We start from the raw sequence: 26,223 nt of genomic DNA on the forward strand, positions 1-26,223 counted from the left end.
GTGCTGGTGGAATCATTGGTACGTACTTGTTCAAAAACGATGATGGCCAGAACGTTGCAGTCAATGGTGATCGGTATTGAGTCATGATTACTAACTTTTTCATTCCTGATTGTTCAATAACATGATGTCCAGGAGCTGTGGTTCCAGACAAGACGCAACATGTCACACAGCTCGTGCCACAATCGATTTATTGAAAGACACTTTTGGTAATTTCACGTTTTGAACCTTTGAATTGGCCTCCAAGATCTTGTGATTTAACACCGCTAGACTACTTTCTGTGGGGTTATGTAAAGTCATTGGTCTATGTGCATAAGCCCCAAACGCTCAACCATTTGGAAGACAACATTCGCCGTGTTATTGCCGATATACGGCCACAAATGTTGGAAAAGTCATCGAAAATTGGACGTCCAGATTGGACTACATCCGAGCCAGCCGTGGCAGTTATATGCCAGAAATCATATTTAAAATGTAATGCCACAAGATTATCTTTCGGAGAAATAAAATTCATGTCAATCGAATAATCCAGCGTTGTTTTATTGCAATTTAAAGTTATATACCTCTAAAACAAAACACCCTTTAAAAGCGTTATAAAATCAACCAAACACACTGGGGTTCAGATATTTGGTGTCTGGGCATAATATTAAATACCTTAAGGGCACTACTTGTACAAAGTTTTATCCCGATATATATATATTGCTGTTTGATTTGCATACTGGAAGTAAAAGAATCAGATGTAATTTAAAGTTGTTATAGGTATATAGGAAGTAGACGTGGCTGTGTCCGCTTTTACAGTGGCTGGGTAACCTCACAAACCAAATTTGGTTGAAATTGGTCGGGCAGTTCCTGAGATATAGGAATTCAACCAATGGTGGACGATGCCACCCCCATTATTACATTTTTATACCTGCTCCTATAAAGCTCTTCACCACCATCCTGACTGTGAAGTTTAATGCTTATGGCGAATCTATTCATTGAATTATCGCACTTTTAGTAGTTTTCAACATAACCGTTATATGGAGTAAGCGGGGTTATAATTTGATTATTATACCCATTTTCACAGCGTATGAAGACGTGCTACAAAGACTTCCTCCCAGCAAATGTTGCTTCACTTGCTTAAAAGATATGTACATTTAACCATTTTGAAGGTGGGGTTACTGCCACTTCTAAAAAAAATTCCAGCCAACAATTGTATCTTATTATCGTGATCCTCTGTACCACATTAGAGTTCGGTAACTTAATTTAGTGTTAGTTATGGCACTTCATAGGTTTTCGTTTAATGGTGTTTTGTAGGCGTGGCAGTAGTCCGATTAAGCCCATCTTCAATACCGACCTCTCTCGGGTGCCAAGGAATAAATGCAGCAGGTTTCATCAAGATATCTCAATTTTTACTCAAGCAAGCAATAAGCACAGACAGAAGTTACAAACATACCTAACAGAAGAATTTTTAAAATTGCGGTTGACTTTATACCATATATAACGGTCAATATGTGAGTTATCTTTAAGAAACTCAGAGAGCAACTTTTTCTGGTAACGATAAGTCTTTATGTCAAAAATGGATAAAATCAGTTTAAAAGGCTAGATGAAGTATGACCTAATATACCTAATTTGAATATTTTCGAACTTGCGGTTGACTTTATACCGCATATAACGTGTCAATGTGTGAGTTATCTTCCTGAAATGAAAACATGTTCCCGAATATACATGAGTGAATGCAACCAGATCTTCCTTTATCCCCAATATATGTAGGCGCTGTAGTGATATCCATCCATTTTGACTTTCCATCTGACTTTAAAGTGTTTATGTCGGTCAATATGTGTTATATATTAATGAAATTAAGTGGAAAACTTTTCTCAAAAAGAATGTAGTTTAGCGCTGAATATGACTGGAATTGGTCAAGACCTTAGTCTCAATCTCTTATCCCTAGTATGCTGACTTCCAAATCCTATAGTAGATGCTTTCCTCATATACACCTATTTATTAAATTTAGCTACTTCGGTTTATTTTAGATCAGATAAATCCCATTTCCGTTTATATGCTTGATTTTAATATAAATATAATAGTTCGGAAAAGTAAAATGTAGTAATTAAACTAAGTGGGTCTATGATCAATAATATAGGTTAGTGCAATAGTTAAGATATCAAATTTGATTGTAATCTATTCCGTTTCTTCAAATAATGCATATTGAATTCTTATGCAACATTGTTTAATATAAATTTTTCAACACCTAAAATTTGCAAATTGCGAGAATATAAAATGTTTGGTTACACCCGAACTTAGCCCCTCCTACTTGTTTTGCATCGTTTTTTCCTTCTCCTGTAAACTTATGAAAAGTGATGTTACTTTATTTTGTATTTTAGCTGACGATATATGAGTATGTAACCAATGAAATGTAATTTTCATTTTTAAAAAATATTTAGTATTTTACCATTCAAAAACTTCAACATATTTTAAAATTAATAAACTCGGATTCAAATCAAGCAGTAACGCCTACAAAACATTTATCCTCCGCAGAAATGCAGTTGTTGTATTCAGCATTCGTTTATGGTATGAATTTTGCAATTGTATTATAATGTAAGAGAAGTACGTACTTATGTAGTAAATCAACTAACAATTAAAACAATTTTTGTAGTATGTATGCTTCTTTCTTTTTTTGCAGTTTAATTAGAATTAATTTCTCGACCCGTGAATGTTGACGATAAACACATACATATGTACAAAATTCTTAGCACTTATTACTAAGAAGCCTTAAAATGCTGAGTCAATTACGGTTTAATTGAATTCGCTTAATATTTGAAGTTTCAACTATTGATAAGCCATGCAATCTGCTGCTGACTGCAATGGCACTAAAAGTAACAAAAACGGTGCCACGACCACCACAATCATGCAAAACGATATTACGAGTGCCAGCAGTTGCGACGAACTTTTACCACACGATGTAACGTCACCCGGGAGTTTCACGCCAACCGTTTTGCTGACCCCAGTAGCGATGTTGGAGCAAACGAGTGTGTTGCGCCACCGCTTGCAAGTTGGCGTCGGTGTCGGCCATAGCATCGGGACCTCGGCAATGAACTACGGTTGTCCGGCCACTGTAGCAACTACCACACACAGGGTTGAGAGTTTTACTCCACATCCTATCGATATGGTTGAATATCTAGGTAGCAACACAGAGCGTATGTCTGTGACGCCGTCTCCTTCACCGCAAGTGTCGCCATCAAAGACAATAGAGAAAAACTCTGTCGTCATATCAGCAAAGTCTATGTCGAATACCACGCCGAATACAGAATTTAAGTTGGCTTCTGGGCAATCCAATATTTCTAGCTCAAGTTCCAGCAGCAATTCAAGTTCAAATTCGACTATATCGTCTGTGATCGCAACACCAATTAGTATTAAGCGAGAAATGGCTCGACGACGAACACTGGTTGTGGAAAGCTGCGTCGATGGCATTGATATTGACACTGGTGCTACGTTCTCGACATCAGGAGATATATTAACTTTAAATGGCAAAGAACGTGTCGAACAGCGAGATGTACTCCCTTTTAGAGGGCTTCCACTACGCACTGCAAACGAGGAAAATTTAGGATTATATACACAAACAACACCATCGACACCGCGGTCGTCACTGTCATCGCCATCATCGCTGTCATCATCAACGAACTTGTTAGCATCTAGTACGAATTTGGAAAGCACATCGATAGTGCAGTCACCGAAAAGTTCAATAGAGCTTAAGTCGCGCGCAACAACGAAATCACCCTCATTCAATTCTACTAAACAGCTACAGAAATGGCAGGATATGCCAAAATATTTGCAGTTCAATCCCTATGTGCTGAACGGTTACCGACCGCTGACAACCTTCCGTGGCTGTCTATGGAGCTTGTTCTGCTGGCATAATGAAACTGTTAATATACTCACTCATGGTAAGTGAAATTCTTATATTTCATATATACATACAATGCTAAATAAACTTTACAAGGGGGTTTGTTAGATATATTGAAACACTATATAAACGAACAACATATTCCAAAAAAACAAATTTAATTTGGTTTTTTACACCACATAGCGTTTGAATGTAGACTAGGTGGAGATTCTAAACCGATCTAAAATCACTTTGCAGACTACGGCGAAAAACAATATGTGGTCATAAATCTGAAATAGTTCAACTAGTTATTGCTAGTTAACCTAATTACTCTTCTGGGAAATTTAATAAACTTATGTATATACAAATGTATGTATGCACATATGTACCTATACACATATGTATGTATACAACTGTGTATGGATTTTTGCTAAATTACTGATAATGAGAGACTTATGTAGGTATATATATATATATATATATATATAGGTACAAGAAAAATCTCTGTGGATCTCTCGAAATTCACAATTTCATTTGCAGTCTTCGTAGCCAAATGTGTATCCATTCCTAAAAATTTCTCAAGCTCTTTACGAATTTAATTTTTATAACTATCTCTATGCACAGCTGTTGAATTATCCAAATACATAACACGACTTTCTAAAGGCAGTTCCGCTGCGCCAATGTAAATTCTATTGTCGCTGTTGTCTTTTAAATCAGCCATTATATCCATGCCTATGATGATGTCCTTGCCATATTTGTGAGCAATTTTTGAAACTTTGTTAAAAGCTTTTCCACTTTGCGGTCAAGTAAATGGCTCAACTCTTCAAATAGACCAGTTGTCAAGTGATCGATTGTAGCAGCAGGGTAGAGGCGGGTCCAATTTCCGCACGCAAATTTGTAGAAGTCATCGCATGGATCAATTTTCCTATCCATATTGTTTAATATTGAATTGGTCTTTGCTGTTCGCATTATATCGATTTCTGTTTTCGATGGATTCGAGGGAATTTTTTTAGCACGATCCACTATTAACGGTGTAGCTAAGGTGTGTGCGAATGCCAAAATCACACAAATTATGTGCAACGAATACTTTTTTAGACATTTCATTTCGGAGAGTAGACGCGTTGTTATACAGTCGAAAATCAAATTGCAACTGTTTTGTTGAGCTCGCCACAATCATCCCAGTTTTCGTGTCTTCCTCTGGGGTATGGGTGCATACATACACGAGCATTCATACATACTTAGACTTTATGACGTGACTAGAGTATGACTCTGGAGTTTTCGGTTTGGCATTGTACGACTCATTTAAGAACATACACTCCTATATATACGTACACATATGTGTATTAACATGCCCACACAAAGACACTATGTACTATACGTATATACATATGTATGTATGTATATATAAACGGCTTGCAAAATCGTAATTATAAATTACTAATGATTAATCATATACTTATGTATGTACAAGTACATATGTTAAAAAGGAAGCAGTGGATGATATCTTTATTCCAAACACATACTTTTACACTGACTCTACTAAAAGTTATAGTGGTTTTTGATATAAGAAGAACATATAAATGTATACATACAAATGTATAATTCTGTGAGCGATTCCACTGCACGTTGGAACCTCCGCTTACATGGTTTATTGCGCGAATTTTAAAAAATTATATTCGTCGTCGTTAATCTCGTTGTCGTGAAGTTGTACTCTGTTTTAAACGATTTTTCAATAAAGTATTTATTACATACTTAATTATAATAAACTAATATTACCAGGCCTATGTACAGGTGTTTTGTAACACCTCTATAGGTGCATACTTTGTATGTAATATGTACTTTGTATCCTGGAATAAATAAATAAATAAAAATACATACATACATATATTCATGCATGAGTAGGAACTAAACATTTTCGCGAATCTGATGTTGAAACCACAAAAGGGACATCGTTTTGACTGACCTTCTTCCAAAATCGATATTTGTATTGTTTAATGGTTTGTCTCTCAAAGGAGTGCTGATATGATCTCAAGTTTACTTTCATTCATCTACGACTATATATAGTATTAAAGAAAGTCGTGTTAGTTACACTATTTATAACTCACGAACGACTGAACCGATTTGGCTGAAAATTAGTGGGAAGGCAGCCTAAAACGAGGGGACGGACATAGGATATTTATACCCTGAACAGAGTATATAAAGTTTGTAAAACCCAGAAGGAAACCGTCGGAGACCCTATAAAATATATACATATACGATTACCATGATAAGCTGAGTTGATTTAGCCATGTCCGTTTGTCCGTCTGTCTGTATATATGCAAACTAGTACCTCAGTTTTTAAGCTATCGATCTGAAATTTTGCACCTGTCCTTTTCTCATTAAGAAGCTGCTCATTTGTCAGAACGGCCGATATCGGACCACTATAGCATATTGCTGTGAAGGGTATTATAGCTTCGGTGCAACCGAAGTTAACGTTTTTTCTTGTTTTAATTTCTTTACGTTAGAAGTCAATACAATTCATTAATACAAAAATTATATTTCAAATCATAAGCATGTGCTCAAAATTCATGTAAGAATCATTAGAATATTTTATTACTTAAAAAAAAAAATTATAGTAATAACTACACATAGTTACTGCAAGAGAACATTAATTTTCGTATACATATGTATATGAATAATACTGATTGTTGCTACTGAATGAGGCGGTTTTTTCAGGATGCATACATCGGTATACGGTAATACATTTTAATATCACAACATATAATCTCATTTGTAGGCAGTGTTGATAAAAAGTTCAATTATAATTTGAGATGAGTGCTTAATAGCTCACAATTATTCACAAAGCGAATTGTACAGAACAATGCAATATTTAAACGGCAACGATGAAGTTTTCGGTGGTGCTGTCTTACCACTGTCTGGTGACAGCCTGGTCATCCTTCGCTTTTTTTAAGCCATTGAAATTAACAAATCTTTAAGCATTGGCTTTTATGGTGAAGTGTTGAAACACTTCCTTCTGGGCGTTGCAAACTTCGTGGAAATTTTAATATACCCTGTTAGGGGTATAGAAACAATAAATTTTTTCATCTATTGGAATATAATTAGTTGTTTTAAAAGCTTTTTAACAACAGGTTTGTAGAGTAATGCACTTGTTATTAAAAAAAAACTCCTCAAAGCGCTTTCTTTCGTTTAATACTTTTCAGTGGATACATAAGTCTGTATATATGTGCATACATACTTACAACTAAAAACCGGTTATATATTACTTGAATCGCTGTAATAAAAATTTAATTTAAATTTAAATAGAAGTACCAACTAATTCCGATTTAGCTATGGTCAAGTGAATAGAACTTATTAATTTACTACCAATAAACTTTAAATTTAAGATAATTATAACTTTTACCCTAACATTAGGTAAAATAATGAAATATATAAGTAGTGTGCATATGAGTATTAGAGAAAAGACGGTTTAGTATGGAAAAAATTGTTTTACATGGATATAAGAGTGATTGATTAAGAATTTTTACCCATAAGTTCTATCTCTTCTACCCATCACATCTCTCGAAGTAATAGGAAACTATTACCATACTGCATTCCCCACATATGTAAAGAGTAAAATGAAATGAAAACAAGTAAGGAAGGGCTAAGTTCGGATGTAACCGAACATTTTATACTCTCTCAAAGTCAAATGATATATTCGTTTGAGACTTCTATATATATTTTGCTTGATTTGCATAGTAGAAATGGAAAGAATAAGATGGAATTTAAAATGGTGTTATATGTGAAATAAGCGTGGTTTTAATCCGATTTCACCCATTTTCGTACTATAACATAAGAATATAAAGAGAATGTTGTGTACCGAATTTGGTTGAAATCGGTTAAGTAGATCCCAAGATAGGATTTTTCACCTAAAAGTGGGCGGTGCCAAGCCCGCTGTCTAATTTTGAACGCAGTTCCTATAAAGTCATCTCATACCATCCCAAAGAAAAAATTTGATGTCTCTGACGTGTTTAGTGCTTTATTTATCGCGCTTTTAGTAGTTATTAACAGTCTTCATCTGAATTCACCAATTTTCACACTGTCGATAGAAGTGTTAAAAGTATTTGTTCTCAGTGAATTTTGTTATTATAGCTTTAACGGGTTAGGAAACATGCACATTAAACCTATTAGGGGGCGGGACCACGCCCACTTTTTAAAAAACTTTTAAACTGCAAATGTCCTTTCCTAATGTGATCATGTATACCAAATAACAGTCTTGTATCTTATTGTGGAGCTTAGTTATGGCAATTAATTTGTTTTTGATGAGTAGCGTTTTGTGGGCGTGGCAGTGGTCCGATTACGCCCGTCTGCAATATCAACCGTTTTACGGTACCAAGAAACGTGTGTACCAAGTTTCATGAAGATATCTCAATTTTACTCAAGTTACAGCTTGCACAGACGGACGGACAGACAGTCATTCGGATTTCAACTCGTCTCTTCATCCTGATCATTTATATATATAAAACCCTATATCTAACTCAATTTGTTTTAGGTGATACAAACAACCGTTAGGTGAACAAAACTATTATACTCTGTAACAACATGTTGCGGGAGTATAAAAAGCACAGATCTAAAAAGTATAAGTTATTGTAGTTTGCCTACGTGTTAGTATATGTATGTATATAGACTATTTAGTAATTACCAAATTGTCTACATCTATTACTAGTCATAGTTGGGCTAGCCTCTCTTCAATAGCCTCCGTACAACTGCGAAGTGATAACATTCTGAACTATATGTAAAATGAGACTTGTTTTGTAGTTTATTAAATGGAACAGCTACCACTTGCGGCTGTCCTCTTCTCAGCTCTGTATTTCACACGACAGTAGCACTTCTCAAGTCGTATGTGCCGCATGTCAAAGCCAACAAAGTTTATCGTTATTTCTTCCGTTGAACAATCATAAAGAACTGAAGCGTTTTGCGAAGGAAAATGTTTTTTCCTAACGGCATAGAAAGATATTCGCTATGGTTTCCTTTGTTCCAACTACTATTGCTGTCGGTGTGCGATTCCCAGTCGTCTTCAGTACCAAAGGTGCAATTGTATGTGGATACAATTTCACAGATGAACAATACAGAGTATGTGCGTGATGTAATGCGCCAGGCAAAGTCGGCCGAAATGCGCAACTACATGCAACCGGATGTGAATGCTTGTGATGACTTTTTTCAACACGCTTGCGGTAATTGGGCGAAAATTAATCCAACGGAGCCATGCAGCTTATTGGAAACAACATTTCTTTCACAACTGCTCAGCACCTATGATAAAAAGCAGTTAAAAGTACTTTTGGAGGAGATACAGGAGAACGAGGACAAAATTATAATAAAAGTGAAAACATTCTTTGGCGCGTGCCAGAAAGTTGACGAGACGCAAAAGGAGCGTCACAAAATGAAGCTATATGAGATTGCTGAGGAGTTTGGGCAAATGCCAGTACTTATACCAGAGGGAACATGGGAAGCCAGCAAATTCGACTGGTTGCCCACCATTGCGCGTATACAAAACAAATACGGACTAGATATCATACTCCAATTAGGCGTGCGAGAAGACTTTGTAAATAAAACCATAAATAAAATATTCATTGGGCAGCCAAAATTAGAACTACAGAGTAAAGCCATGTATAAAAGTCCAGCTACTAAATGGCACCGTGACAAATATAAAGAAAAAATTTCGGAAGCTTTGCAAAAGCATTTGGATATTAATGAAAAAGTTGCAGAAAGAACAGCACACGAAATACTTTATTTCGAATCGAGATTAGCTGATGGCATGACAGATCGGCGATCAGCAAAGACGCTGAAATCTATGGCTGTGTTACGCACGGTTGACGAAATGTATTCAGTTTATGAAGGCAAGTTAGATATTCAAACGTATCTTAATATTAGTTTAGGACAAGAATTTAATGCAACGTTTTACGAGTACCACATGGAGTATCAAAAGAACCTTGTACAGCTGCTTAAGGAGATGCCTATGGAGCAAGTAGCAAATTATATTATGTACCAATTACTTAAGACGTTCTTTTTTGATTACAAAGCAACAAATAGGGCTAAGAAAAAGCTTTGTTTGAATAAAACCAAACATTTTTTCGCAAAAGTCCTGGATAACATGATATTTCGAAAATTCAATGATAAGAATACAGTGGCAGATATTAATCTCATTTGGCTCAAAATCAAAGAAACTTTTAAAAGTGAACTTGAATCAAATAACTTAAATTGGATATCGCCAGCAACACGAAAATTGGCTTTAGAAAAATTAGAGGCAATGAGATTAGAAATCAACTCATATGAAGAATTAAAGTTCAATGAAAAATACGCAAATTTAGTATTAAGTAATACTGATTACATAGAGAATTTGAAACAAGTTTTTATTCAGCAAACTAAACGGTCTTTAGACACTCTCCGACAACCCCCTATGGCAGTAGAAATGCCTGTAACATTCTCAGTTTCACCCGCCTACATTAACAGAGAAAATTTAATTAGAATACCCGTTATATTACTACAACCAAATTTTCTCTGGTCCGATCACTATCCGAACGCACTGAAATTTGCCACAATCGGCTCTTTAATAGCACACGAACTTATTCATGGTTTCGACGATGTGGGACGTCATTTCAATACCTCTGGCAGTGAACAAACCTGGTGGGATAACAATTCCACTGATGCTTTTAATGAACGAAAGAGATGTTTTAAGCGGCAATATTCGTTATACCGCTACAATGGCAATTATCTCCCACCGAATGAGTTGCAAGCGGAAAATATAGCCGACAATGGAGGCATACAATTGGCCTTCAAAACCTATCAGAAATGGATTGTCACTTTAAATGATATCATTCCGCGGGAGCGCGAACGCCTCCTAGCATTGGAAACGTTGCCTAATTTGAACTTCACAAACAAACAACTATTTTTCCTCGCTTTTGCACAATTTTGGTGCAACAATATGGATATGCACTTTAGGGACAAAGATTCGTTGATAAGTTTACATGCATCGGCAAAATATCGGGTTATTGGCTCTTTGGCGAATTTTCAAACGTTTGCTGAGGAGTTTCACTGCGGCACGGGCACCACAATGAATCCAAAACATAAATGTAAAATCTATTAATTATCGAATGGCTAATAAATAATTCATCATTACAAAGGAGGTTGTGACTTAATTCTATACAAAAACAATTCAGTGGGAAGAAAGTTAGATTTAGGATATATTCAGAATATGTTTAGATAACATAATTAAATTAAACCAAGTTTTGTCCGTGCCATTGATTTGAGTTTTGTGAGATATGGATATATCAATTAAAGTTTATTTATAACATAACTCCCTGCAGCAATATTATAAACATATGTCTAAAATTTCTTTTAACAGTTAATACGTCCATTTTTTTAAGTATAAATATGTAATGAGTATGTATATTTATTTCACTGTTTTCTCATTAAAATGCCGTGCTTATCTACATGGGTACGTAAGTGTGTATGTATGGATGCATTGCATCGTCTTCTTAGCTATGTATGTGTGTATATACCATAAAAGCGATAAATAGTTTACATACAGAGACATGTACAATCTAAACACTATATTTTTTTCATTAATTTTCTTTTAGTAAAGTGAGCATTTGAATTCCGGGTCCATTGGTGCGTCTTGGCCACATTTAAAAACCCATGAGAATTCTTGGAAATTCGATAGGGATCCTATTACGCGATACATGCCAGGTGCATGAGAATCAGAAATGGCCAGAGCGATGCGGAAAAACGACTGGACATCGTCGCACCACAGCTGGGCGAAAGCGATGAAAAATAACTGTTCATTATTAAAATGTAATTGCGAAAATGTTTCCCTCTTCTCGATACCCGTTACATTTGCGAATCGTTGTGCATTCAGCCATCTCTGGTATGCTTCATAGGCCAGTTTTACACCTGCATTATCGGCGATATTCTCGGCTTGCGATACATCGTTCCGCAATTGATGTCCGTCATAGCGGTATTTATGGTATTGCGCCTGGAAGCATTTGCGTCGTTCTTCAAATTGATATGTGGATTTTTCGTCCCACCAATTGCGTAAGTTGCCCAACTTGTCATAGTTACGGCCATCATCATCGAATCCGTGAACCATTTCGTGTGCAATCAAATAACCGAGTGTGGCATACTTGAGGGCTTGCGGATAGTCTGTACCCCAAAAGTAACGTGGTTGTAAAAGTGCGACAGGTATTTTAATATTATTATCCAGTACATTGTAGACTGGAGTAAAAGTGAACACTTCTGGCGCCTCCAGTGGAACTACAGGACCGTTTTGACGTTGCAACTTCCTACGGCTTTCTATTTTTAAAATTTGTTGCACATTTTCGACGTAGTTATTACGTGTAAGTTGTATATCCTTATATTCTGAGGTGAAATTCACCGACTCATAAGAATTGATGTACAAATTCATAGCATCTAATTTTTGAAGCGCATATTCGCGTGTTGAATTTATAATCCAATCGAGTTTATTGCCTCGTAGTTCTGAGCGAAAGACCTCGCGCATTTCATTCCACATATCGTAAACCTCCTTTTCCACAGCTGGATCTTTATAACGTTGGTAAACCATATAGTCGACAAATTTACCAAAATATTTCTTAGTACGTTCAACGCACCACTTGGCCATATTGCCCTTCTTCACATCAACTATATAAGGTTGAAACATTTGCCATAATATATAGTTTGCAACCACGTGCGGTGGAGTCTCTGCTATTATTTTCACAACACTATTTAAATATTTTTCATCATAAATGTAAATGTAGTCTGGCACTTGTTCAGCACCCAAAGCTAATTCTAAAAACTTTGCCAAATCTAGACTTTCATTATAAATTTCACGCAATTCACTAACTGACTTAAGTGAGAGTAAATCACGCAGTGTGAAACCTTGCCGAGAATCAGATCCTCCTCGAACCAAAGCACGTTCAAAATTAATGAGTTCCTTAGTGATTTTCCTCCCCTTTGTTTCTTCTATACCAAAAAACCGTTTCATGTGCTGCACAGTTGTTATTTCCTGCAACATGCTAAGTATTTTTGTACCACTGTTAATCGAAAAATCGGGCGGTCCAATGTAAACTTTATTTCCCGTATTGTTAACTATGTCGGCCATGATATCTACTGCGAGTATAATTTGTTTGCCATACTTGTGTTGTATTTTCGCCACTAACTCCCACCATCTAAACTCCTCGCTCTTCCAGTCCTCACCATCCAACATCGGTAATTTGCCAAACTCCTGGTAGGTACGTTGCAAAGCCATTTTATATCGGACTTCATCCTTTTCCACTAATTTGCATGCGTGATAAAAATTTTTCAATTTGGTTTCAATCACATCATCTCCTCGAGGCTCAGTGAGAACCAACTGAAGGCGACGGTCGAAAGCATTTGCGATCAATTGAAATCGATCGGTCATTAGATGATTGAAGAGCTGTGCTGGGTGATGGCGATGCCAGTTGCCGCAAGCATATTGATAAAAGTCTATACATGGATCTACTTTCGTATTGAGCATTACATGTATTTCTGCAGCTTTAGCTTGTTGTGATATTTGTTTTGCCCACTCGGTGTCCAAACCTTCCATTGGTTCTTTAGTAGCATTACTCACTGGTGCGTTATCAACACCATTTAGATGTAAAAATAGCAATATTGACAAAATTAATAACCAGTATGCATTCCTACTGCTTCGAAACATATTCGACCGGTTCGTAGCTCAATGGCTAGTTTCAACTATCAACCGTTAGGTATAATCAAGACTGAGGCCGCCACTTCAAACCACCGAACAGAGAGCGACCTCATCTGTTTAACGCCTTATCTCATTTTGCGCGATAGCTTGAGGGCAGGTCATCACCGTTATCGCTTGCTTGAAGTTGCTCACTGACGCTGTGTAATCTAGCTGTCTCAGTTGTGCGCAGAGGATTGATTGCTATTGTGTTTATTGGACTTTGTTAATTACCTTTGTCAGGGTGTGTGTAAAGAATAAAGATAATCCGAATAGTGTTTTTGTGTTATATGAATAGCTACGATTATGAGATTATGGCACATATAGTCTGATTAATAAATATTTAATTTAAAAAAACTAAAAAACACGCGTTTAAAGCACTTCAAACTAAAAGTGAAAAATAATTATTAATATAAATTGACAGTTATATTAACCGAAAAATACTTATAAATGTGGTATGCTGCAAATACAAAACATATGGCACAAAGCATGAATTTTTTTAAAAGCGTGTTTTTTAGTTTTTTGAATCATAGTTTTTATTTAGCCAGATGTGGTATTTTCACTTTCTTTAAGGATGTATTTGAGTCAATTTCTTATTCAAATGACAGCATGGATAACTGATGCTTTTAGCTGCATAGTTATAGGGTCTTTTTTTTTTTGTTTTTTGCAGTGCCTATCAAACTGTTGATTCTTCTGTCACACAGTGCCATTCATTTCAGTGCCACTGAAAAAGATAACAAACATACGTACCAGAGAACTACAGCGGTGGACCGCAGCAAAGAGTACACCGCATACTTCCTTGCGAGTATTTTTCTTACTTATGTGTCCAAAACGCTCAACTAAATACGTATTGGTGGTTCTTTGTACTCATAAAATTTTTTTATTTAGCTCAATGGGTATTTGTATTATATAATATTAGATCAAACAGTCACCGACATTCCTCCCGTCCGTACTTACAGCCCGTATCAAACCAAATTTGTCAAAAGTTACGCCCGTAGTTGCAAAACAGAGATCAGTTGTTCTCTTTGGTTTTCATTTCACCAATGTTGCCGTTGTTCTATTTTTGGTATTTTATTAAGTTATATAATTGGTTCATAGGCTCAGTTAGTTTTATAACTATATGTTACTTGCCGTCAGTGAAAATTTTATTAAAGTCATCTTCAAATTACATGTATCGGACATAAACTTAACCGAAGAGCCTACGTCAACCAGAAGATCGGAATTGATGATATTAGGGATATGAGATTAAGACCAAGGTCCAGACCAACTACAATCATGTTCAGCGGGTTGTTAGAATAATGGAAATTATAATATGTAGTATAATATTATTCTCTTATTCCCGGCATTAAACTAGTGTAAATCCAATAGTTAATTTTGCTAAGATATCTTACATATTGAGCGATGTATACCGTATATACCAACCGGAAGTTTTAAAATCTTTTATTAGATATATGTATATGGGAAGTTAACACAATTTTATCTATTTTTGGCATTACTACATATTATTAATAGAAACAGATGCCCTCTGAGTTTCATTAAGGTGCCTCCCATATCATCAACAATATCTGAGGAGTAAAGTCAACCGGATGTTTGAAAATCCTGATATTAGTTTAATGGGGTTAGTGCACCCGATTTTATCCATTTTAGGCACAGACATGCACCGTTAGGAGAAAACCACGCTCACTCAATTTATTTAAAATAACTCACAAACTAGTCCTAGGTAGCAAATTTGGTTGAAATTGGTCTAGTAGGTCCGGAGATATGTGATTTCACTCAAAAGTGGGCGGTGTCTCGCCAATCGTCCAAATTTGACAGCTCCTATTAAGCCCTCTCATACCATCTCTGGTGTAAAATTTTATGTCAATGGCGCATTTAGTTAAAGATTTATCGCACTTTTAGTAGTTTTTAGCAAAACTATTATATGAGGAATGGTCGTGGTTATCATCCGATTTCACCTATTTTTATGCTGGCGTAAGAAATGTCGAAATATACGATATATTTTTATATTCAATATAATCTCCCTTAACTTCAATATACTTATTCCAATGATCCTCCAAAATATTTTGCCATCCCTATAAAGCTCTGCAAAATATTCCTCTACGGCTGTAATAGCATCTTTATTCGACGAAAAACGCTTTCCACGAAGAAATTGTTGTTGAAAAATTGTTTGTTAAAACAAATTAGTATCTTCACTTTCCGCTGGCCCCTAACGCCACCTGACCTGACAGCACCAGACATTCGTTCTGACGACAGTCAGGTCTACGTAACCTGAACGGACCCAGATTTTTATCCGTCCAAGGATTGTCAACTCGGCGGAATTTCGCCGCTACAACAACAACAGCACCAGACTTCTTTTTATGGGGTTATGTCAAGCAAGAGGTGGACAAAACAAATCCATAAATCTGAAGCAGTCCATTAAATCGATAATTGAGACAATCCCGATTCCAACCATCTAATACGCAATGAATAATTTTCTAATTAGGTCTTGCATATGACGCAATTTACGATCCATAATTTTTAAAAATACTGAATTATTAAAAATAAAATAAAATTTGCTATACAAAAAAAAAAATTATTGTATTGATTAAAAAAAACGTTATTACGGTCTGTTTTTGTAGCACGATTCGAGCTCCACCCTGTAGAATATTTGACCTGGTTTTATCCAGTTTTGAAGTTACGACATATCCTTACAATAGATAAATAAAAACAATAGATGTCCTTTGAATTTTATTAAAATATTTATATTAGGTATATAGGAGCTAAGGGAAGTATTAACCGGATTTTACCTTTTTTTGGCAGAGTATGCTGTCATCAAAAAAAATTCTTTCCGAATTTCAATACTAGACCTCGCAGATTGACCGATATGTTCAGTAAGTCTCGATTAGTTTTAAGTGATACAAACAACCGTTAGGTGAACAAAACTATTGTATCTGTTGCGAGAGTATAATAAATTAGTACAAAGCAATTATCTGTAATTTTAACAAAAATAATTGATCATACATACATATGTGCTAAGAATACTCTGGAAAGAATAATACAATTTTCAAATACGTTCAGTATACATAATACAAAACAAAAATGTCTACCGTTATCAATAAAAAACGTTCGAAAATCTAACAAGAAAAATATAAAATGATGAATGATCTGGGTGAAGAGACCAGAGAAATCCGGGGACTGTCTGTCCGTCCGTCGCTGCAAGCTGTAACTTAAGTAAAAGTTTAGATATATTCACGAAACTTGATACACATATCTCTGGGTGCCGTAAGACGGTTGGTATTACAGATGGTCGCGATCGGACTACTGCCACGCTCACGAAACGCCATTAATCGAAAACCAATAAATTGCTATAACAAGCTCCACAATAAGATACAAGACTGTTATTTGGTATAACGAATCACATTAGTAAGAGCATGTGCAGTTTAAACAAATTTTTTTAAGTGGGCGTGGTGACGGCCTCTAATAGGTTTAATGTGCATATTTCCTAAACCGCATATCTCGGGACTTGCTCGACCGATGTCAACCGAATTCGGTATGTCACGCTCTTCTCGTATTCGTATGTTACAGTACGAAATCGGACTACAACCACGCCCACTTCCCATATAAAACACTTTCACTTTCTAGTCTGCAAATAAAGCAAAACTGAATGTATCGGGATAAAACTTTGCACGAATAAGGCCTTTAAAGTACACCACCTTGTGACCAAAACTTGTCCAAACAGAACCAAAATTGTTCAAAGCCCTAGGTACCGAATATGTTCATAAAGTTGACTCTATAATATGTGAGATATATAATTGAAATTCAGAGAAGATCCTTTCTTGATAATAGTATGTATGTATGTCAAAAATGGGTTGAATCGGGCCAATACTTTCCTTAGCCCCTATTTACCTAATATAAAGATTTTTAAACTTCTGGGTGAATTTATACCGCATATATCGTCCAATATGTGAGTTATCTTAATGAATGAGTGCATGTTTTAATCATGCATGTTTTAATCATAACAGTGTATATTTGGGTCAAAAATGGATATAATTGTGCAAAAACTTGACCGAGTATCAGGATTTTCGAACATCCGGATGACTTTACTCAAAATCAATCCGATCAGCCCGTACCTTTCTCTTTCCCCTATGAACTCCATATATTGATTTCCGTCTTTCCACCTGATTTAAACCATTAAAGTTGGTCAAAATCGGATTTCTCGATAAATCGTCTACTCACACTCATACTTGAGTTTGATCACTGGATCAGAGGATGTTAATGAATGTAGAAGGCGCAAATGTTAAATGAAATCTTTTTGTGTACTAATTTGTACAATAGTTTCAGATGAGGGAACATCGAAAAATATAATTTCGAAAAAGAAAAATATATCACGCAAATCGATTCGCATACCTATTTAGATTTATGTTTTCAATTTCAATGATACCACAAAATGTATAATTATGAAAACACTTTTAAATTCAAAAGCTGTATTACCTGTACCTCATGTATGTGCGTTGCGTGAGCAATTGCTTATTGAGCAAAGGATAATAATAAAGCTATGGCTAAAGTGGCTACGTTTTCACTTTTGTGGTGGCTTAGGTCGAAAGCGTTAATTATCATTCTCTGGTAGATCTATAACAAAATTCGCCTCTAGAACATTCAGGCAACTACGAATTCTCTGTGTAGTTGCTTCTGGCAATTTATCGTCGATTAATTTTTGTTCTATCATCCTCGTGCTCGTCACAATATTAATAAAATTAAATGGCAAAGTTTTCTTAAAAATTATGTGGTTTAGCGCTGAATTAGAATGGAATTGGTCTTGGTTAACGTTTTCCACATCAACTTAAATTAGCTCTTCAGTTGGGTTGATATCACATCTACATATCTCATTTGAAGGTGTTTTTAACATAATTATAGCTGACGCGAACTAAAATATAGCAGACTTAGTTTTATCTAAGTTTATGGCCTTTAATATAAGTCAAGAAGATATTAAATCTGATTGTAATTTATTCACGATTTCATCGAATAATAGATGTTTAATACTTTCGCAATATTTTTTATTATGAAATTTTGCCAACAATTGGAGGTATTACCCCGGCTTTCATCCTTGCAGGTTGCAAGAGTATAAAATGTTCTGTTACACCCGAACTTAGTCCTTCCTTACTTGTTATACTATACCGTCATTTCCATATATTTATACTCATATGTTTATCAATGTCAAGTGCCATAAGATTTTAGGTATATACCATATGTACATAAGTATATAAATACACAAATATCGCAAAATAGTTTTGGCTTTTTTTTATTTAATTCACAGCTATACCGATTTTCTACATTTTGGCAATCGTACCGGGTCTTATGCCATGGGAGCAGGAATACCGCTTTTTATCATTTTGCCATATTTTTGGTTCGGTAGCACCATGGTGCGGAAGCTTTATATATCATCTCTTCATGAATATTGAAAGTGGAGAAAACGTCTACTACACTTTGCTGAAATTGGATATGGTCGGTATATGGGTCAGCCAAAGTTTTGGTAAGTACAGAATTTCGTAAAAATAAAGGATTAAATATATTTAACGAATGAGCTTAAAATAATACAAAGGAAATCAATGTAGTAATTATTATATCCATAATAGAACATTAGAAGTTTGTTCACATTTAAAAAGTATAAAACATATTGAGATTTCGGAAATTAGTACATCACTCATAATAAAAGGGGCAGGATTGGTTTCATCTAGTTATGACCGATACGCATCGATGCACCAAACATCGATGTTTTTAATGTGATACATCGTTTAATTTTGATGTAGCGAATGGTCATGGATATTTCCGATACATCGCATAACATTTTCTGATGACATTGCGGGTATGAATTCCATTAAATATACAAAATTGCTTTTAAATACTTAACCATTGTAGCTACATCAGGTCTATCCAAACTTCTAAAAAAACAGTGAAACAGAATAAAACCTAAACGGTTGAATAAAATTATATTTTTACAAAGCCTAGGAAAAAAGTTTAGAGTTTGGAAAAACTAACTGAAATTATCATAGAATAAGTTTTGCTTTACTTTGTATTAAATTATTTTTAAAAGCCACTTTAGCTATAGCAGAACAAAAATGTTTAATAAAAAAAATTAGACTTTATGATAAAAGAAAATATTCTCGTCACCGATATATACGATAAAAGTCAACCAAAAGTACGCAGATTCTTATATTCAGAACATTGGAGGCAAGAAGAAAGTGTGCAGAGTACTATTATATACTTATTATATATACATGTAAGTTATTTCTTTATTATCGGTTACAGTTCCTTTATTCGATAGCGACGGTATTGTCGACTACCGCGGAAGTATGTTTGAATATTTATGTGCGTTGTGAGTGGTAGCGACGGTGTTGTCGACTACCCACGAATTATTTAAATAATATTCCGTTTATGCGATAGCGACGGTGTTGTCGACTACCACGGAATTATAATATTTTAAATAAACACAATTTGAGTTTCGTTCTAAAAATTGATTTATTAAAATTACATTTTCCTTATTTATAACCTACTATTACTATTGCCGCTACTGCCATTGACGCTGCTTTTCTAAATTTCTGCTGACGCCTAAGCTTGTGTAAGGCATTGCGTTACATCCGCCGGTTACACGGTCGGTGGCTACTGCAAGGTGTTGAATTGCGGCTGTCGGTCATACAGTTCATTTGAATCATGCGCGATCAAACTGCATACATTGCAGTTTTGGCAGCTGAAAAGACTAGCTAATTTAACTTTTGTTAACTTGTACACTCACTAAAACCCACGCGGTCGAAAATTTCCATTTTTAAACTGTTACTATTCGATCAAAATACGCTCTTTGTCTGATTTGACTTTTTTATTATGTAACTACATTGGTTTACCGTTATTTCTGAAACCGTTAGTTTCTGCACGTGTTTATTTTATCACTTACGGTAATTTCTTTTGAGTCAGTTGTAAAAATAAGCAAAGTTGAACATGGTGTTGTCAATAGAGAAGAAAGCAGAAATCATAGCTTTATATAAAAATAAATTATCCAAACGTCATATAGCTCGTGAAATGGAAGTAATTGGAGTGAGTGCAATATTATTAAAGGGAAAACTTTAGTTTAGCGTCCCACGATTTCAGGGTTAAGAGGGGCATGGTTGGATAGAGGAGATTCTCCAGATCAGGAATATATATAATTATTGCCGCCGGGATTTTTATTTATTTCGATTGCTTTCATTCGTTTGAATATGGTAACACTTATTATCTGTCAACATGGAACCCATTTTCCCTTCTTTTCAATAATATACTTCAAATAGACGGATAGGCTTCGTAAATCTGATAATTTTGATGTAGATAAGTTGTCAATATTAATTTCGATCACACCGGCCGACATTATTTTTTTTGTTTTTTTGTTTAAGGTATTATCAATTATTGCTACCAAATTTCGTAGTACTAATCAAAAAAAGAGTTATTGTAAGAATATTCCTGGTCTTATTGAAAAGTTAGGATAAATTTACATTATGATCGTGCAGCATGGAAACGTTTTATCGATGATGAAACGGTCTTTAAAAGGTGTTCTATTAATTTTGATCTGTATCCTTCTGTTCCTGTCACTCATTATGTTCATTTAAAAGCGACTTATGAAAATTTAGAAAAATAATGGATAAAGTTAGACATGAAGAACATAGTTCGCTACTATGTGGAGGTCTGAAAATTATAACTATACTGTCAGGTCAGCATCTAGGATACATAAACTATTCTTGATTTTGGTACGAGTGGGACAGTAGGATACAAATTTTATTCAAAAAAACTCGATTGATTGTACAAATTTTATTACAGTAGTTTGAAACATTCCGCTAGAATATTAGATAAAAAGATAGACAATAGACAAGAATATGAATTTTTGGAACTCAAATAAAAACAATGTTCCAAATGGTGATGAATACTACTTTTATTTTTATTAATTTCCGTCAAAAGTTTCTGAAATATTTACATATACCACCAAGTTTGTTAGTGTTAGGTATAAATATGTACTTTTTTATAATATAATATGTAAATATCTTCAGTTATGTTAATGCTGAAATCACGAGCACATACATTCACAATTTTAACTCATTCTTAAGTGATAACGAAAGTGCACGCTTTAAATCAACAAGAGCCGTACTTGACATTGTACTTTGTGATTTCGATGTTAGGTTTGAACACTTCCGTAAAACCATGGTCATTTGAATATTAATAGCCAACAATAACTCGTACATAAAATATGAAATAGTACACAAGTACTCGTATGTACTTGCAGCTATTATTTTATATATTTACTTTTATTTGTGTAATAAATCAACAATATCGATGTCTTACACCGCAATATATTTTCAATACATAACACATCTTCGCTTCGGGATCATTCGCGCATTTGGTTTACAGTCAAATTCCTTTCCGAATTCATCGAAATTCGAGAGCATTCCCACAACGCGCACCTCCTCGGGCGGATGCACATCAGTCGCAATTATCATTTCACGCCAATTACGATTCACATCGGTACACCAAACTTGTGCCAGACTCAAGAAGAATAATTGTTGCGGCGACAAATTTATGTTTGGCAGTCTCTCATGCTGCAGTAACGTCGAATTACCACTATGCTGACTAATCCAGTGCTGAAATGCGTTATAGGCAATACGTACGCCCACATTATCAGCGATATTTTCGTCCTGGGCATTTGTTTTTGGCAATTTACGACCATTATACCGATATCCACTGTATTGCTGCCTAAGACATTCCTTTCGTTTGGCAAACTCTTCGGTAGAATTACAATCCCACCAGTTGTTGAGGTTGCCTTGGGAGTCGTATTTACGTGTTATAGCATCAAAACCGTGAGCCATTTCATGTGCAATAATAAAGCCAATAGTGGAGTATTTGACTGTTGACGGGTAAGCTTGATCCCAAAGAAAACGCGGCTGCAGAAAGGCGACTGGAATAATAACTCTGTTGTATTCGGCTGCGTAGGCAGGTGTGAAGCTAAGAGTTTCTCCCTCATCAAGTTTTGGAGTTTCTAAAAGACGCAAACGATAATTGCGCCCTTGTAACTCTAAAATATTGACGACATTATCAAAGTAGCTATCAGTGCTGATTACCAAAACATCGTATAGTTGCTCGAAATTTTCTTGATCATATGAATTAATCTCAATGGACATGGCCGATAATTTCTCCAATGCTTTGTCACGTGTGACCACCGACATCCAACTGTTTACTTGCGATTGCAATAATTCCCTAAAAGCATTTTTTAGTTCGAACCATAGCATTCGTAGTTCAGTAAAAATTTGCTGGTTTTGGGTGAATAACTGTTGGTATATTATGTGGTCCAAGTATTTCACAAAGAAACGTTTGGTTCGGTCTACGCATTTGTTTCGATGCTTGTCATCAGATTCATTTACTTCCATACGAAAATCCTGTAACAGCTCCCACATAATATAATTAGCAACAATATCCTTGGGTGTTTCCTCGATAACTCTGCGTAAGTTGTTTATGTATGGCTCCACATATTCATAAACGGGCAGCACATATGGATGACCCAGCCATACGTTAACGAAATGTGTAAAATTAATCGTTGGCTTATAGTTATTGGTCATCATTTCAAGTAGAGTCAGTTGAGCTTTATCTTCCATGCCAAAACCCTTATCTGCATCGATCTTACCTTCCGCAAGTCTCCTTTCAAAATCAACAATTTCCGTCGCTGTTTTGGAGGCCACATCCATGCTCATTCCCAATACTGTGTGCATTTCCATTTGCCTGGCGACAGCTAACACCACGTAATATTCAGCAGCTCGTGGTGTCACCAACTTATCCAATTGGCCCAAATATAAACGATTCACTTCATTGTTGGTCAAATCGGCGAACACGTCTGCGCCTAAAATGATCTGCTTACCATACTTTCGAAGAATAACTGCAACCGTTTCCAACCAATCGAATTTATCAGCCTCCCAAAGTGATCCCTTCAATGCCGGCATTCCACCGAATTCTTCTAATACAGAAAGTAACTTCTGTCGGTAATTTTTCCGTAAATTTGCTTTATTCATGCAGGATTCAAAGAAATACTTTACTTTGCGATCCATATCCGATTCACTAGTCCGCTTGGGTTTACGCATCCAACGCATCACACGCCGGTTATAAGCGTTCTTTAAAACATTAAATATACCAGTTTTTCCATCCGAAAAGCGCGCTGGGTTTATTTCCTGCCAATTACCACAGGCATAACGGTAAAAGTCATCGCAAGGATCTATCCCCGGATGCATATAATTCACCATTTCTGCAGCCTTTGAAATGCGTAAAACTTCGCGCGCAATTTCTGTGTTGAAATCGTAATTAGTGTTGATTATTCGCGCCGCGCTAGCAAGTTCCGTAATGAAATAAACTAAGCACACTAAACACCGTAAAACCAGCCAAATTTGCTGTTTGGCTGAACACATTGTCGTAACGACTGCCGACTGCGGTTTGAAGCTGAGAATTTTTCGTGATTGGCGCTTGGAAAGAACAACTGTTGCAAGAATTCGACTCGGAAACAGACATAGGTTATCGGCAAAACATATACATTTCCTCTTTTCACTTAGTATAAGCACATAGTACTTGTACACATGTATGTTCATATGTATTTGCATTTTAACATATGTACCATATTCTCCTACATAGTCTTTATACGCTTAAATATCAGGGCGGCTGCAAAGTTCGAATCGTTTCTATTAAAGGGCGTCGCTACAATTGAATCCATAATTTTGGTTCTTATACCTTTTTAGACCTTACCCTACTTTCAAAAGATACAAATATTTTGAAGCTAATGGGTGAATTTGTGACGAAAAATTGCTATAGATATCAAGAATATGATACGAGTGCTTACGTAAATGGTTAAATGAATTCCGAAAAGGTCATATGAGCACAGAATTTAATGAAAACCGTCCAATAGACGTCCAAAAGAGTTACAGACAAAAACATAAACAATATATACGAAATTGATGAGATAACCGTAAAACGAAGTTTTTCAAATAGCTGATAACATTTTAAATACATATGTACATACATATCGTTAATTAAAATGCAAACTCACAGTCGGAACAGTGTACTGTATATCAATGAAAATGACAATTGGAATTGGCAGCTGTTTGTTTAGGACGTGAAAAGTACGGAAAAATCCTTCAGTAAAAGTCGTGTTGGCAGAGAGAAGATCTCAACAGCACTCTCGGATGGACTCAACTCATTTGGATAATGTTTTGGGTATGAAGCGTGTCAATGCTAGACTCGTGCCAACAAATCAGAATCTTTTACAAAAACGACATCGAGTAGAGCTCGCAAAAGAGATGCTTTACAACGTAACTGAGTACCCTACATTGCATCATTACCTGTGGTGAAGTATGGGTTTACCATAAAATTAAAATTCGCAGAATTATAACGTTATAACAGCCGAGACTTATAACAAGTGAATGAGACCATTTTGAAGGCGATAATAAAGATTTGTTTTAAAATATGTGATGCCAGTCCGGGTCAGTTTTGCTTAGATATGTTGGTATTTGAGTGTTCTTACCTTTAAGGATTCCATAAAGCTACAGCTTTTGTTTCATGTATGTATATTTCGTTGATGTTATGTACTTTTTTGTAATATTTTTGTATATTCTTCGGGATTATAAGTAACTTCAAAATTGTTCGTCCTAAATTTTTATTGAAACTAACATTTTTATCAGGTAAAATCCCATACGAATATATATGTATATAAAAATATTTTACATATATAAAGAAACGCATTAATGTCCTTTCCTTTTGCTACTTTAATAAAAATCCAGTTTTTAATTATGTTAAAAAAATTTTTAATTGCAGGTGCTTTACCACTCGTCACGGCAACCACGTTTTGCTTTAGTCCTTTTTTGAAATGGTTTATCATATTATCCTACTGTTTGTTGTCACTTTGGGGTCTTTATAAAGTGAGTATACTTGTGTTATCTGCAGTTTGGATGTAAGGAAAATTATATAATATATATTCGGATATATGTATGTAGTATAATTTTATAATTAGTACAATATTGTATTTTTATTAAAACGGAGTTTTCTATGTTTGACCGCATTAAATATGCATTTAATCTACAACTTCCAGGCTCTAACGGCAAGTTCCCCTTGGCAACGTCGCCTTTGCTTCGCTCTGCCTTTCACTATGCGTTCAATATTGACACTATTTCGAACTATGGATGTATGGGTTGGGGGAAGCCGGATAGCACTTTCACACGTTTACCTCCAGGTGAGTGTCGGATGTAGAAAAAGAAACGTATAGAAAGAAATAATTCTTTTATAAAGCGTCCAGCTAATACTTTTAATGTGTCTCAATAACAACTATATTCATTACTAAATCACTGATATGAAAAATTGTGTTTCTGTGCTTCTACTTTTCTTACCTATATATGCTAACAAAACATTACAAAAATTAACCAAATTCCAGTTAGAAGCAGTGAGTGATAATCATTGTAAAAATGTTAATTATTTATATTTTAATTGGCGCAAATTTAGTTAGTTAATTTTGAATTTTGTATTTATTCCCGGCGTTTGAATAGTTTCGTTTTTTATTGAATTTTAAAAGCGCTCTTATAGTTATACATTCATGCATATTTGACATATTATATAAATA

The 26,223-nt window shown here is 35.3% G+C and overlaps 4 protein-coding genes across 6 annotated transcripts in view; 2 read left to right on the forward strand and 2 right to left on the reverse strand.

The window, feature by feature from the left end:
• Positions 1 to 26,223, forward strand: part of LOC106616181 (uncharacterized) — a 30,273-nt gene that overhangs the window by 3,149 nt on the left and 901 nt on the right. For 2 of the 3 annotated variants that reach the window (XM_014232731.3, XM_036357613.2), the window contains exons 2-6: positions 2,657 to 3,914; positions 18,880 to 19,095; positions 25,425 to 25,528; positions 25,699 to 25,839; positions 26,038 to 26,046. In XM_014232731.3, the coding sequence (XP_014088206.1) occupies positions 2,816 to 3,914; positions 18,880 to 19,095; positions 25,425 to 25,528; positions 25,699 to 25,839; positions 26,038 to 26,046 (1,569 nt within the window). In that variant the 5' untranslated portion in view covers positions 2,657 to 2,815. The remainder of the gene's footprint in view (positions 1 to 2,656; positions 3,915 to 18,879; positions 19,096 to 25,424; positions 25,529 to 25,698; positions 25,840 to 26,037; positions 26,047 to 26,223) is intronic. The other variant, XM_036357614.2, reaches the window with a different exon arrangement.
• Positions 8,693 to 11,012, forward strand: LOC118679909 (neprilysin-1). The gene has a single exon (XM_036357612.2). The coding sequence runs from the start codon at positions 8,817 to 8,819 to the stop codon at positions 10,971 to 10,973; it is 2,157 nt and encodes a 718-aa protein (XP_036213505.2). The 5' UTR covers positions 8,693 to 8,816; the 3' UTR covers positions 10,974 to 11,012.
• On the reverse strand, positions 11,148 to 13,673 carry Nepl18 (Neprilysin-like 18). Its single transcript, XM_014232730.3, has one exon. The coding sequence runs from the start codon at positions 13,557 to 13,559 to the stop codon at positions 11,463 to 11,465; it is 2,097 nt and encodes a 698-aa protein (XP_014088205.1). The 5' UTR covers positions 13,560 to 13,673; the 3' UTR covers positions 11,148 to 11,462.
• Positions 21,499 to 24,449, reverse strand: Nepl17 (Neprilysin-like 17). The gene has a single exon (XM_036357611.2). The coding sequence runs from the start codon at positions 24,215 to 24,217 to the stop codon at positions 21,938 to 21,940; it is 2,280 nt and encodes a 759-aa protein (XP_036213504.1). The 5' UTR covers positions 24,218 to 24,449; the 3' UTR covers positions 21,499 to 21,937.

The sequence above is a fragment of the Bactrocera oleae genome, chromosome 2, assembly GCF_042242935.1.
Source record: "Bactrocera oleae isolate idBacOlea1 chromosome 2, idBacOlea1, whole genome shotgun sequence".
NCBI lineage: Eukaryota > Metazoa > Arthropoda > Insecta > Diptera > Tephritidae > Bactrocera > Bactrocera oleae.

Coding starts and splice junctions, on each gene's coding strand:
- Nepl17 (XM_036357611.2), bottom strand. CDS start 24,217: ATGCAAATACATATGAACATACATGTGTACAAGTACTATGTGCTTATA.
- Nepl18 (XM_014232730.3), bottom strand. CDS start 13,559: ATGTTTCGAAGCAGTAGGAATGCATACTGGTTATTAATTTTGTCAATA.
- LOC118679909 (XM_036357612.2), top strand. CDS start 8,817: ATGTTTTTTCCTAACGGCATAGAAAGATATTCGCTATGGTTTCCTTTG.